Source organism: Lytechinus pictus, chromosome 8 (genome assembly GCF_037042905.1).
Source record: "Lytechinus pictus isolate F3 Inbred chromosome 8, Lp3.0, whole genome shotgun sequence".
Classification (NCBI taxonomy): domain Eukaryota; kingdom Metazoa; phylum Echinodermata; class Echinoidea; order Temnopleuroida; family Toxopneustidae; genus Lytechinus; species Lytechinus pictus.
The window spans coordinates 9,135,641-9,151,193 of record NC_087252.1 but is presented as its reverse complement, the minus strand read 5'-3'; the positions used below and the strand labels follow the sequence as shown (position 1 = coordinate 9,151,193).

Below are 15,553 nucleotides of genomic sequence, written 5' to 3'. Positions count from 1 at the left end.
ATTACATCAAAATCGGATGTAGAATGAGAAAGTTGGGACATTTTAAAGTTTAGTTTATTTTTCACAAAACAGTATAACACTGGTATATGCACAATTTAGTCACATGCAAATGACAGAATCGACGATGTCTCTCACTGACCAGTTCTATTGTGTTTTATTGTTTGAAATCTACAATATTTTAATCTTTACAGATTTGGCAATAGCTGATGTGACCATAGCTCTATGGTGTGACTAACAATCGTTTACCATGTCATTACCGAGTCATACAAGATTGATTGTTTGAACATGATTCTTATAAAAATCAATCACTCATTTCATCATTTGGATAATTTTATTTCCATTCATTGAAATAGAAATACGTTCGAGTGCTAATAATGCCTCTCCATAGTGATAAGACACAGTACGAACGGGCGCGGTTCTAGACGATTTTTTTTTGTGGGGCGTGTTGCACCCACAAATGTAATAACACTTTACCCACAAATGTTATAACGCCCACAAATGTAATAACACTTTACCCACACATGTAATAATTCACTTTTTGAAACAACCGGGTCTGGAAAAAAGACTTTGGACTTATACAATAGTTTTTTAATTAACCGGGCTGGAAAAAAGACTTTGGACTTATATAATATTTTTTTAAACAACCGGGTCTGGAAATAAGACTTTGGACGTATATCATAATTTTTTAAACAACCGAGTCTGGAAAAAGACTTTGGACTTATCTCCAACAAAGACTTTGCACTTTTGTGCTTTATGAAGCCATTACTATAGGATTTTAGTTTAGAACGGATTAGCCAAAAATCCCTTCAAATTTATTACATTTGTGGGTAAAGTCATTATTACATTTGTGGGCGATCAAACATTATTACATTTGTGGGTAAAGTGCACTATTACATTAATGGGTGAAATTATTACATTTGTGGGTAAAGTGTTATTACATTTGTGGGCGTTATTACATTTGTGGGTAAAGTGTTATTACATCTGTGGGCGTTATTTCATTTGTGGGCGATTATTACATCTGTGGGTGCAACCAGCAACAGGGCGCTTGAGAAAATTTTGGCGTTGGTTTACTCATTACAGTGAAAATGACCTATTGTTGGTAGCCTTATACTGACCAATAAGCTGTACACCCCCTCCATTAAAATGTTTTTAATATGCGAGCGAGCGTAGCGACCGAGCGAAAAAAAAATCACACTATTAAAATGCTTGAGAACACCCTGATGGGTGTTAGGGCATTTAACGATAATGGTGGGGGGGGGTTGTATATGATTCTTGCGTTAAGGATTTTTTTCTAAATAGCGATGTGCTCAAATTTTAGAGACCTTGAATGCAAAAAGGTTTTATAAACATAGCAAGATACGGGGTTTCATGTAATGACACCCTTTTATTACGAGGGACTGTGGTGACCAGGTATAACATTTTGAAGTAAAACCTTGCATTTGGAGCACTTTGTGAACATCCGAATACATCTTCAACATCGTTAAATTACTTAATTGGATACTCAGCATGCATATAGCCTGCAAAAGAATACACCCCAATGATCACGAGCTGCCTTGTATAACACAATAGAGTATTGTAGAGAATAGAGTCAAATCATTCTACATGTTGCTTCTATCAGGAGACCGGGCAATCTTGTGAGACCGCGACGTTTGTAGAACGAGCTGACCAAGGTGTAAACATATAGGTATATTACAGGCAAAAATAAGTATATCCCGCTGTTTTTCTTATGTTCTTATAATAAAAAACCACTGGTTTTCTCATTTGCTTTCCTCGGATGAATAAAAATTTTGGCATTGAAGATGATCGCCCTTTATTTTAAATTGGTCTAAAGCCAATTCTTCCAAATGCCAACTCGTCTACTATCATAATTATGATTTACTATCAGCCCGTCCACTATCCACATGGCCTAATTTCCAATTTGTCCACTCACCAAAATAACCAGTTGGTTTAAAAAAGCTTGTAGTATTTTCCAAATTTTATCCTTTTTCATTTCTCAACTTTGCCCATCGTTTTCCCTTGGATACCAGTTACTTCCACTTCTTAGCAATAAACATGCCAACAAGTGGTCAATAATGACCCTCACACAGCACACTCACCTGTGACTCACTATAAATTCTCTGAATTGGTACCTCTCTTTCCCCTCTCCGTTCACATCCTACATCACATTTGAGATGAAAACTACTACTTTCTTCTTTGGCACGCTTCTCAAAGTTTTCTACTTTAGTATACGTATTTTGAGAACGTCGTCAAAATTCCATCATCTCACTTGGAGCAAATTAACTTCATCCACTGTGTCTTCCATTTCATCTCACATACAAGTTATCGTACTACCGTTTCTCCGTCAAGTTTTGTGATAATAATATGTGTAGCATGGGTGTCGATCACGGGGGGGATGGGGGGGATATATCCCCCCCAATATTTCAAGTGGGGGGGATGGCCTGTATTATTATCCCCCCCAATAATTTAGGGTAGAAAATTTATAATAATGATGATGAAAAAATGTAAGGGTTTGATCATGATGATTATAGTGATGATTATAGTATGCCATCAATCAGTTTGTTTCCCTCGCAATTTGTGTATATTGTTATTGAATAAAAAAATTCTTTTCCAGGACTTTTAAACAGATGGGTGGAGGTTCAAAATGAAAAAGAATGAAATGTTTACGTATATGATATTTTTTAACACATGACATAAAAGGACCCCGACAAAAAACAACTTTTGTTGATAGGGTGTTCCATCCCACCAGTGGTAATATGATCATATTTTTACAATTTTTAATAAGTGAAATCAATTAATGGTTTCAGAAAGAATAATCATTCATTTCTCTCTAAAGCGTATCTTCGGATATGAACATCGGATTTTTATTTCCATGTTATTCTTGTTATTGTTATGGACTTGAATAACTAAACTTGATTGGCTCTTTCTTATTTTGGCAAAAAGAAATCTCTTTTGAGTTTGGAAAGGGATGACAGTTTTGCATTCTATATGAGCACACCCATGCGGTACGTAAATTTCATTTTAACACATATATTAGCTGATATTACACACTGATGGTTCAAGAAAATGTTGGAGAAATATCATAACATGACAGTTGAGTTTTGATTGTTTTTATGTTTTTTTTTTTTTTATGCACTTATAAAGCATTTAAAACATGTTAAAATCCAGGGTTAAAATCGTCTAAGGAATGACGGTAAGCCCGATGGCGCACAAGAAGCCACACAGTTTGTAATTTGTGCTAGTCTTAATTTTATCATCATGCATTAAGAAGAAAAAATATATCGCCAGTTGGGTTAGATTTAAGAGAGAAGTTGTATACATCATGTCCAATAAACAGATCACTTTGTACATGGTCCAGACAATTTTTGTCATTTTTTCTTTCGTATGAGTTTAGAATAGGCTTACTTGTAACACCAATTGAATTTTCAAAAACATGTATAAGTACAGTACACTGCAACAATGAAAGAATTTCCAAGAACACAGTGGCATAACTACGGGGGGGGGGGCGTGGGGGCACGTGCCCTCCAATCGGCTGGCAAAAAAAAATGGGGAAGAGGAGAAAGGAAGAGAAACGTAGTGGGAATGAAGAAATTATTGTTCATTATAATGTTATATTATAATAATGTTATGTTATAATACATAAGAAACATTTTTTCATAACTTTATTTTGCTCAGGCCTAGATTTCTTCATTGTTCCCGGTACTCGCATTGTCTGTTTAACGTTTTTAAGTTAATATACAATAAATATATTTCCTCGCACTTCGACTTATTATTGTTTTATGTAGTGACATATGGTTCTTTTTCATGACTACTTAAAGTGATTGCCCCATTTTAAGGTGTTAATATAAAACATTTCCTGTCCATGCTTACGTTCGCACTAGTAGATTGGTGAGATATGACTGATCTTCATGAATTCCTAAAAATCAGTCCTTAAAATGTCCCTTTTTCTGATCTGAATATCAACATTTTTCGATCGCATCATTTGTTTAGTGAAATACGTATCGTATGGTCTTAGTGAATTCTTACAAACAGGCCTTAGAATGCTTCTCTTCAGGTCTGAATATCCTAATTTTTCAGCTCGCGCTTCGCGCTCGCAATATTTGAGTCAGATGCGTATTATCATGATTACAATGACTACAAAAAGTGCTTCATGTGTTTAGATGTAGCAAAATCAGCAAGCGCTTTGCACTCGCATTAGATGACTATGGTGAGATATGTATACTCTTAATGGATTCCTAAAATATAGTCCTTAACATGTCCTTGTTTGGGGTAAATATTTACAAAAATTTCAGCTCGCGCTTCGCGCTCGCATTGTTTGTTTAGCGAGACAGGTATGTATCATAACTACAAAAATTTGCTTTTAATGTCCTTTTTTGGTCTGCATATCAAACATTTTGAGCTCGCGCTTCGCGCTCGCATTATTTGAGCAGTGAGATACATATCCGTTTAATGGCTCTGTCCTTAAAATGTCCCTATAAGGTCAGTATACCTGGCAACTGAGCGCGCTTTACGCGCTCACTAAGTGACTCAAAAATTTTGCTGGTACCCCCCCAATGCCGTGACTCACGGTACGCCACTGCAAGAACACCATGCATATCAACCACTCCCAAATGTCCTAACTTGTGATTTTAGTGGGGGTAATGTTGAAAGATCCCCATCCACAAGAACATTTGTGTCAATCATCCCCCCCAACCAAGAATACCGATCGACACCGTAGATGTGTAGTTTTGTGTATACACGTACACATACAAATACTGGGAACGTGCAAAAATTGGAACACTTTGAATACATGTATATTGGAGGATTGTCTGTCGGATTTCTCTACACGCATAGAGTCGGTAAGAGGAGATTGGCTCTTTAGTACTTGGTTGTAGTTCCTCCAAAATACTTCCGATGGAATTTTAACTGGAGATGTGGCTTGTTTCCATTACATCTTATAGTTATAACCAACCCCCGCTTCAAGCCAATTAATCCATGTATCACTTGGATTAAATACATTGGTATTAGACTAACCACAGGCTTGGCCTTTAAAAGTCAAGGACACTTTCACCTTAGAACACCGTTATTTAAAAGCAGAATTGAACCAAAGCAATATAGGATTGCTTCCGCAATTCAGACCATGTTCCGACCAACCATATACCTTAAAAATTGTGCCACGACCATCCACCCCCTTTCAATCCATCCCTCTGCCAGCAGCCTCTGCCCTAGCTGCAGTGGTCAGTCCAGCAGAAGCTAACGAAATATGGAGAATAATACGAACCACGTTCCTGCCAAAAGAGGCAAACACAGTGCAATGCCCTGCCAAAGGAAAATTTATCTGGTAAGTGGATCAGTTATCATATTTTATATTTGGGTGTATGTGCGCGAGTGAAGGTGTACCTTTTAACTAGCAAATTAACTACAATAACAAAGCAGGAACTAGGGACATGTACACTACATGGTGTAAAACGACACAAAATATTGGAGAAGTGGATGATTGTAACAGAGTAGTTTTTCCGGAGACACTGTGTAGCTGCCTTTCTTAAACTACACGTGGAAATTCTTAATTGCTTAGTTCGAACACGCTAATTGAAGACTCAAACAACGGCTTTACAGTTACTTGTCTGTTTATTCCTTCTTCAACTTCTTCCGTAATAATGACGACACATAAATCAACAACTTGACATCAAATACGGCCTTGTAATGAAGTTTCTAGGTCGACATAACCAACGACCAGCGAAGAAACCTTTAACCAGCATCAACTGTCAACAACCAGTACTTCAACAATTGCACGACAATTGAGCGACGATTGAGCGATAATTGAGCGGTAATTGAGCGGTAATTGAGCGGTAATTGAGCGGTAATTGAGCGGTTCGCTGAATAAACAAATAAACATATAAACACAGTGTTAATATTCATTTGCCAACAGTAACATAATTCAAACATGACTGAATAACTTGTAAATAACTTCTTATATACCCACAGGGAATAAGTCTCAATGATACTAATGCAATATACAACGGTCAAGGATATTAACGTGATTAAAGGAAACCTCAATAATTGATCATATTATTTGAGTTGAATAATTGTTGTTTGGTAAACAATAATAAATTGGTAATCAATAACTGTAATCAATATCAGATTAAATCTGAATATGTGCAATATAAACTCATTATCTTGTTGGCCTAATAATTTTAATTATAGTTAATAAACATCTTCATCCCTTTAATGCCCTTATTATCTTAAAGCAAATAATACTGAAATTAATATGGGCAAACAGAAAATATATAACAGACACTTACTAATAACTGGTTAAATAATAATAAACCATGATGAATCATAATATATGTGATTCCTAAACTAAACCAAACAGTACTTAGATATGTTTATAATAACATAATATAGTAATAGAGTAATAACCCAATGATCTCATGCCTAAGCTAGGAGACCCTACCACCCTACACAATATATAACACCAGTTGACTACTTACAACTAAATGAAGTGAGCATTATATATCACTCTCAGAAAATAAATGCAATATAATCTTCTTGTGTAATCAAATTAAGAATAAGTTCATGTGAACATAATAGCACACAATAATACGAAGCATAATTATCTCTTTATGACATATTAATAGTAATTAAATCTGACTGAACACCAATCACCTTCTATTGGTTTGTGTGTACATGTATACATTATGAAGTAATGCTCGATAGAGAGCAAAATGCCAAATTCCATCACTCAAATTTGAGCCAAAATTACATAAATGTGAATGACTTATGAAACCCAGTATTATGGAATAATTGACAGCACATATATAAACTTTGAAAATAATGCAATTTAAACTTACCAACTGTTTGCAATCCTGGAGAATTTCACAATTTATAGGAATAAATACAATTTCTTGACTATCTTCTTCTGAATCTTTGCAACTTCTGAATCTTACTTTCTTTGTTCTATACTTTGGGTGATGCTTCACCCATATGACTCATCTTCTCCTGGACTTCTTGGAATCAAGGAGCACAATAAGCAATGCGCTGTGTACAATCTGGCATTGACATTTTTTACTTTCTTTTTCCACTGACTCTGTATACAAGATACATGCATGTAAACAGTACATAATAATGGCAAATATACCAAATTATATTCATGCCGCTACATACCCGGCCCCAAATGAGGCAACCACCAGTTACTCATTTCATTAAACCATAAACATGTAAAGCGGCATCATTAACCAATACCATACTTAACGATATAAACATAACATAGTAATAAAAAACAACAATGAAATTAAAATATACATCAAATCAATCTTACAACAATCATTAATGTAACAATAATAAGGAGGGTGTGGTCCCTACTAGGTCTTATGTCGGGCGTATGTCAATGTATCCTAATCGTTGCTCTCTAAAAAACATAATTTAGAAATTGGTCGTTTATAGTATTTAGATCCTACCCTAACTTCAACTTGTCTAACGAGTCCGTGTCTGTCTGGGTAGGTCATAGTCACTCTACCTAGTGGCCAGTGCCCACGAGGAGCAGTGTCATCAGCTATGAGTACAAGGTCGTCAGTCTGGAAGTTTCTTTGTGGTTTAAGCCACCTTTGGCGTTCTTGGAGCAAGGGAAGGTATTCCTTTGTCCAACGCCTCCAGAACTGTCCGGCCAGATATTGAGTTTGTCTCCATCTTCTTCAAGTATAACAATCACTCTTATCAAATACCCCTGGTGAAAGTGACTGATTTCTTCTCATGAGAAGAAGATGGTTTGGAGTTAGCGGTTCCTCGTCTTTAGGATCCGCGCTTAAGGGTGTCAACGGTCTAGCATTTAGGATTGCTTCTACTTCAGACATGAGTGTGCTTAGAGTTTCGTCGGTTACAGTCTGAAGCTTGAGAAGATTTCCTAATATCTTCCTAACTGACCGGATTACTCTTTCCCAAACACCACCCATGTGGCTTGCACCCGGAGGATTAAACGCCCATTCAATCCCTCGCTGAGTTAGAAAGCGACCCACCTTTGTTGAGTTGAGCTCTGCTAGGCTCTGCTTTAGTTCTTTATGTCCTGCTCTGAAGTTTGTGCCATTGTCGCTAAAGATTTTCTCAGGTAGCCCCCTGCGATTTACAAATCTTCTAAGAGCGTTAATGAATGAATCTGTATCCAAGGAGTTGGCTATCTCCAGATGTACAGCCCTAGTTGTCAAACAAGTGAATATACAGCCATACCTCTTTGGCTGGCTCCGTCCTTGCTTAACACTGAATGGCCCGAAGTAGTCGACTCCGGTGAAGGTAAATGGCGGCCTGCCAGGTGTCACTCTTTCTTTCGGCAAGTCAGCCATCATTTGCCTTCCTCTTGGTGCATTCCTCTTCCTACATTGAATGCATTTCCCTATGATCCGTCGAACAGTGGAACCCCCCTTCAGGATCCAATATTTCGACCTTAGTGCCGTCCATGTCATGCCTGCACCAGAGTGACCAACTTCATGATGGTGGTGCTCAATGAGCAGTCTGGTCACATGATGGTTGCTTGGCAATATCATGGGGTGTTTGGCATCAAAGTCAATAGGTGATCTGTCCAATCTCCCTCCTACCCTAAGGACATCATCAACTAGGGTAGGGTTCAATTTCTTCATGGAGGACTGTTCAACCCTTGACTTCTTGTTCTTCTCAAACTCAGCTGGAAAGGCATCCTTCTGAATGTACTTCACTATTTCCAGCTCAGCTTCCGACAACTCGGAAGGTGTCAAATCTGTAGTCTTCTGAGATGTACTTTTCTTTGTGCGGGCTATCAAGTGTGCCTTGAAGCGAAGGATCCAAGCTACTCCTCTCTTTAATCTATTCCAGGTTGAATAGCGACTGATCAGATTACCAATGCTGTCTTGAGGCTTGATTGATATGGCATTAGTCCTCTTCATCTCAGGATCATCCTTGAGGTCCTGAGCGGGCAATACTCTCTGGTCAGTCGGGGTTAGGAATGCTTCCGGCCAGTCTTCTTCTTGCTTTAGAAGGAAGTTTGGTCCTTGGATCCATCTTGATAGTTGTCCTGCATGCAATCCTCTTGAGCCATCATCTGCTGGATTGCTCTTGGTATCAACGTGGCGCCACTGTGAAGTGTCACTCTTTTCTTGAATGACAGCTACTCTGTTTGCCACAAATGTACGGAATCTCCTACTGGTATTCCTTATGTACAGCAGCACTGAGGTAGAGTCAGTCCAGTATGTGACGCTCCTCACTGGTAGCCTGAGTTCTTCCATGATGGTTCGACCCAGCTTTACCGCTTGTACTGCTGCTGACAGCTCCAATCTGGGAATTGTCATCTTCTTCAGAGGACAAAGTCTTGTCTTCCCCATCACAAGTGCACTGTGGGTGCGACCAGAATCCTCTATCCGTAGATAGGCACATGCTGCATATGCTCTTTCTGACGCATCACAGAACACATGGAGATCATAGACAGGGTCCTTGAAGTCAGATGGCTTGAAACATCTGGGGATGTGTACTGAGGTTAACGCTGGTAACTCAGCCAGCCAGGCTCGCCAGCGTTGCAAGTCCTGGTCCTTGATCTTCTCGTCCCAGCCAAGACCTTGGGCGCAAAGATCCTGCAAAAGAAGCTTTGCATTTACTGTGAAAGGTGCCACAAATCCAAGTGGATCATACAAGGAGCTTGTGGCGGACAGTATACCCCTTCTTGTTGCTGGTACGTCCTTGGGAGAAACCTTGAAGCTAAACATGTCAGAGTCCATGTTCCATAAGACTCCAAGTGTTCTCTCTATTGGAAGATGATCCAAATCTAGATCAACTACCGATGCAGCCCTTTCTGTAAGAGGGACTGTTTCCAACACTTCCTTGTCATTGCTGACCCACTTTGTTAGTCTGAATCCTCCTTTTCTTAGTAGGCTGCATAACTGAGGAATGAGCCTTATCGCTTCCTCTGTAGAGCGAACAGACTTCAGGCAGTCATCGACATAGAAATTGTCCTTGACTATCTGACAAACTTCTGGCTCAAAGTCCTGCCTGTTGTCTTCCTCAGTCCTTTGGAGTGCAAAGCCTGCACAGCTTGGAGACGAAGTCGCTCGAAACAGATGGACTTGCATCTTGTACGTCTTAGGCGTCGTGTCCGTGTTGCCGTTCTCCCACCACAAGAATCTGAGCGCATCAGTGTGGGCGGGTGTGACCCTCACTTGGTGGAACATACCCTCCACATCTGCCACCAGTGCTATCTCCTCTTGTCTGAAGCGAAGAAGCACACCAACAAGCTTATTGGTGTAATCCGGTCCACTCAATAACTGGCTGTTAAGGGAGATTCCTTGGTATTTGGCAGCACAGTCAAATACTACACGCACCTTTTCCGGCTTGAAGGGATGAGTCACTGGGTGGTGAGGTAGATACCAGATAGAGCCCTCCTCTTGAGGGTCCTCGTCCACCTCCCTTGCAAACCCCTTCGACAAATAATTTGTCATAGTTTCTGTGTACTTCTGGTGAAGGCTGTCATCCTTCTCCAGTCTTCTCTTTAGAGATCGTAAACGTGACTCTGCCATCTTGTGGTTGTTTGGTAGAGACGGAGGGAATTGACGCCAAGGTAAACCCATCTCATAATGGCCATCCATAAGACGGATTGTGTATTCCATCATGGCACGAGCCTTCCTGTCTTCTACCGAGTCACCTAATCTTTCACTCTCATCACCAGGAGCATAGTCCAGTTTCCAGAATCTCTGGACTTGCTCTTGCAAATGGTCATCCATTGAGGAGATGTTGTTCACCTCAAATGCTCCTTTCCTTCTGCGTCCGGTGGGGCCCATGACTGTCCATCCCAGTGGAGAACGGATAGCATATGGTTCTTTCTTCTTTCCCCTCCTTTCTTCCTGGACCCAGAAGGCCTCTGGAGTGTCACTCCCTATGAGCAAGGTGATATCCTTCTTGGCAGCTGTTGGAAGCTCTATTCCCTTCAGATGGGACCATCTATCTACGTCCTGTTGTCTTGGTATACTTCTATGGGTTGTTGGTAGTGATTCTACCGTCCACACCCTGGGCATATCAATTACATCCCTGTCCTTAATTCCTTGAATGGAGAAACTGACCTCCTGTCCTCCCCTTTGGGTATTAGTGTTGTTCACCGTGGTCAGTCGGAAGTTTGTCTCCTTACCTTGGATGCCGAGGTCATCTGCAAGACGCTGTTCGCAGAGGGAAACATCGCTGCCATGGTCCAGCAAAGCCCATGTTGTCACCTCCCTGCCATTGCCTCTAACCTTGACAGGTAAAACTCGGAGACAAACCTCTTTCTGACCACCAACAGCATTGGTGTCGGCCTGGTTATCTAAGTCAGATCCTTTCCCGGCCCCAGTTTGCTTACCTGTTTCTTGCCCTTTATCTTTGCCCTTGGTGTACCACTCCATGTGAAGAAGGGTGTGGTGTCTTTTCTTGCACCCATCCTTGCTGCACTTAGGGGTAGCTGTACAGCCCTTTGCCATGTGCGACCCTTTGAGGCAATTGAAACATAGCCCCTTAGACTTGACAAAGGCAAACCTTTCATCTACTGACTGACCTTTAAATTTGCGGCACTTATCAAGCTCATGCTTCTCTGAGCAGCATGGGCATGAGCTCGATTCCTTAGGTTTCTCAGACTTGCTTGTTGTAGTATTAAAGGTCGAAACCTTTGGCCTAGGCTTCCCCGCAGATGCCTTCTTGTCTTGCACGGCTGGACGCCCTACGCTCTTACCGAACACATTACTCGCCACCTTAGCAGACTCTTCGATGAAGTCTGTCAGATGGGAGAAGTTGGGCATCACTGATTGCTCCATCAGTGAATGTGCTCGGCTGGCCCACTTGGACTGAATGTGGACTGGGAGAAGATGTTGAATCTTCAGTAGGGTATCCGTTGTACTCATATCAGCCGAGTACCCCATCTGAGAAGTTGTCATCTGACACCTCCTCATGTCTCTGGCTAGATCCCACAGACCTTGGCTGTCCGTGGCCCTGAGTGGTGATCTATTGATGACCTTCTCCAGGTGAGCTCTAGCCACTATATAGTTCCGTCCGAACTGGTCCTGTAGTATTATCCTAGCTCGGGAATAACCTGTATCGGGATCTAATAATACACAATTTTCTATGGCCTCTCTGGCCTTGTCTGAGGTAAACTGAATTAAGTAAGACAATTTTAACCTACTGTCATGAATTCTGTCAGCAATATTAACTTCAAAACTATTCACAAAATTCCAATAATCAATCGGATTGCCTGAGAAAGTTGGCATGTCTGGCTTTGGCAAACTTAGAGCCATTGCCATCATATTATGATTATACATGTTATTAACTGGGGTCTGAAATGGATTGGGTATGAAGGGTTTCTGTTCTTGTGCTTGGCTATTAACTTGGTGATTACCATTGTATCCCCTGCTTAACCCTACTCCTTCATTACCCGGCTTATGAATTGTTGTAGTACCTTCACCTACTACACCAGTACTTACATGTTCATTACCTTTAACATATACATTATCCTTTTGAACATTTGGTACATTACCCTGATGATTTGATTCTCCCTGGGTGGAGAACCACCTTTCTGTAATTTGTACTTTGTCCAAGTCCTTGTTAGGTAAGGGCGGAAATCCTGCTTCTGCCCTTTCTTCATTTACTTGTTCTTGCCACATGGTGGCTTCAACCTTGGCATTTTCCTTGTCATGGTCGATCTTGAGAAGTTCTATTCTTTCATTCAGTTCAAATTGTTCCTGTTGTAATTTAAACTGTTCTCGTCTTAGTCTTTGTTCCTGTAAGAACTGCTCCCTTTTCTTATTCACCAGCTCCTCCTTCACCCTCGCTGCTCTTAGTTTCACGCTTGATGTATCGCTTACACAAGACACTCTGGACATGGCGCTCCCCCGAGATGTGGTAGACTTTACATCATCCTCGTCGTCTCCAGCTCCAGGTCCAACTCCAGCAAGGGCTTCTGAATTTGGTTTATTTGAGGGATCCATAATGCAGTTGCGAACTGTCGTGTAGCTGCCTTTCTTAAACTACACGTGGAAATTCTTAATTGCTTAGTTCGAACACGCTAATTGAAGACTCAAACAACGGCTTTACAGTTACTTGTCTGTTTATTCCTTCTTCAACTTCTTCCGTAATAATGACGACACATAAATCAACAACTTGACATCAAATACGGCCTTGTAATGAAGTTTCTAGGTCGACATAACCAACGACCAGCGAAGAAAACTTTAACCAGCATCAACTGTCAACAACCAGTACTTCAACAATTGCACGACAATTGAGCGACGATTGAGCGATAATTGAGCGGTAATTGAGCGGTAATTGAGCGGTAATTGAGCGGTAATTGAGCGGTTCGCTGAATAAACAAATAAACATATAAACACAGTGTTAATATTCATTTGCCAACAGTAACATAATTCAAACATGACTGAATAACTTGTAAATAACTTCTTATATACCCACAGGGAATAAGTCTCAATGATACTAATGCAATATACAACGGTCAAGGATATTAACGTGATTAAAGGAAACCTCAATAATTGATCATATTATTTGAGTTGAATAATTGTTGTTTGGTAAACAATAATAAATTGGTAATCAATAACTGTAATCAATATCAGATTAAATCTGAATATGTGCAATATAAACTCATTATCTTGTTGGCCTAATAATTTTAATTATAGTTAATAAACATCTTCATCCCTTTAATGCCCTTATTATCTTAAAGCAAATAATACTGAAATTAATATAGGCAAACAGAAAATATATAACAGACACTTACTAATAACTGGTTAAATAATAATAAACCATGATGAATCATAATATATGTGATTCCTAAACTAAACCAAACAGTACTTAGATATGTTTATAATAACATAATATAGTAATAGAGTAATAACCCAATGATCTCATGCCTAAGCTAGGAGACCCTACCACCCTACACAATATATAACACCAGTTGACTACTTACAACTAAATGAAGTGAGCATTATATATCACTCTCAGAAAATAAATGCAATATAATCTTCTTGTGTAATCAAATTAAGAATAAGTTCATGTGAACATAATAGCACACAATAATACGAAGCATAATTATCTCTTTATGACATATTAATAGTAATTAAATCTGACTGAACACCAATCACCTTCTATTGGTTTGTGTGTACATGTATACATTATGAAGTAATGCTCGATAGAGAGCAAAATGCCAAATTCCATCACTCAAATTTGAGCCAAAATTACATAAATGTGAATGACTTATGAAACCCAGTATTATGGAATAATTGACAGCACATATATAAACTTTGAAAATAATGCAATTTAAACTTACCAACTGTTTGCAATCCTGGAGAATTTCACAATTTATAGGAATAAATACAATTTCTTGACTATCTTCTTCTGAATCTTTGCAACTTCTGAATCTTACTTTCTTTGTTCTATACTTTGGGTGATGCTTCACCCATATGACTCATCTTCTCCTGGACTTCTTGGAATCAAGGAGCACAATAAGCAATGCGCTGTGTACAATCTGGCATTGACATTTTTTACTTTCTTTTTCCACTGACTCTGTATACAAGATACATGCATGTAAACAGTACATAATAATGGCAAATATACCAAATTATATTCATGCCGCTACACACTGCACATAAATTGTTATATTCCTGCCATTGGCATTGAACGGATATGTATCTCACATTCTCACTGATCAAATAATGCGAGCGCGATGCGCCATCTCAAAAGTTTTGATATTCAGACCTAAAAAGGGACATTATGAGCAATTTTTGTAATCATTCATGATACGTACCTGTCTTGCTAAACAAATAATGCAAGCGCGAAGCGCGACCTGACATTTTTGTATATGACCCCAAACAGTGACATTTTTAAGGACCTTATTTTAGGAATCCATTAAGAGAATATTACTGTATATCTCACCATAGCCATCTAACGCGAGTGCTAAACGCTTGCTGATTTAGAACAAAAGGAAAAAGTATAGATGTGATGTATATTTTCTGAATAAAGTGTCAAGAAATATAGATCCTCATGAAAAGTTGATTTTTTTTCTCGCTCGTTTGGGAGATAATTATGTTAAGCAGCTTTTTGGCACATGCGTCTTATTGTGCCCCTCTTTTTCGCCCACAATCCTTTTCACAGTGGCGTACAGACCAAAAAAAAAAAGGAAAGAGATAAGGGTGAGGTATGATGTTATATTCTGAATATTATGTCAAAATCTATCACAAAATTGGATCTTTGTAATAAAATTGTCATTTTTTTTGCTTGCTCGCTTTGCTCCCTCACAACTTTTTTTAAAAGATAAATTTTGTCCGATACGCCATATCTGACCCCCTCAAAAATTTGCCTCACAGACCCTGATTGAACCTTTGATCAATAAGTGTGTCTCCACGCATAACTATAGCACATGGCTATTTCTATTCCATTCCATACCTTGTTTTTATTTAGCAATAAGTCATGATTAAATATTTTTGCCACCTACTGTATGAAAAGTAGGGTAACAATTGTATTTATTATTATTATTTTTAATGACTTATTTTATTATTTGTTGTATATTCATTCATTTTTTTACGAAAACAAAACAGACCAAAACATT

The 15,553-nt window shown here is 39.1% G+C and overlaps 1 protein-coding gene across 2 annotated transcripts; it reads right to left on the bottom strand.

Moving 5' to 3' along the window:
• Window positions 1-5,516: 5,516 nt before the first annotated feature.
• On the bottom strand, window positions 5,517-14,578 carry LOC129267944 (uncharacterized). 2 transcript variants are annotated; one of them, XR_010294400.1, is made up of 2 exons: window positions 6,828-14,578; window positions 5,517-5,852 (listed from the first exon to the last, which is right to left on the bottom strand). XR_010294400.1 is itself a non-coding variant. In XM_064103540.1 (2 exons), the coding sequence occupies exon 2, from the start codon at window positions 12,930-12,932 to the stop codon at window positions 7,668-7,670; it is 5,265 nt and encodes a 1,754-aa protein (XP_063959610.1). In that variant the 5' UTR covers window positions 12,933-13,300; window positions 14,276-14,578; the 3' UTR covers window positions 5,517-7,667. The 2 variants fall into 2 exon arrangements, 1 of the variants encoding a protein (XP_063959610.1); XM_064103540.1 differs by having other exon boundaries at window positions 5,517-13,300; window positions 14,276-14,578.
• Window positions 14,579-15,553: the final 975 nt, after the last annotated feature.

What these genes read in the sequence shown, in the direction of transcription:
- LOC129267944 (XM_064103540.1), bottom strand. Translation starts at nt 12,932, where the DNA reads ATGGATCCCTCAAATAAACCAAATTCAGAAGCCCTTGCTGGAGTTGGA.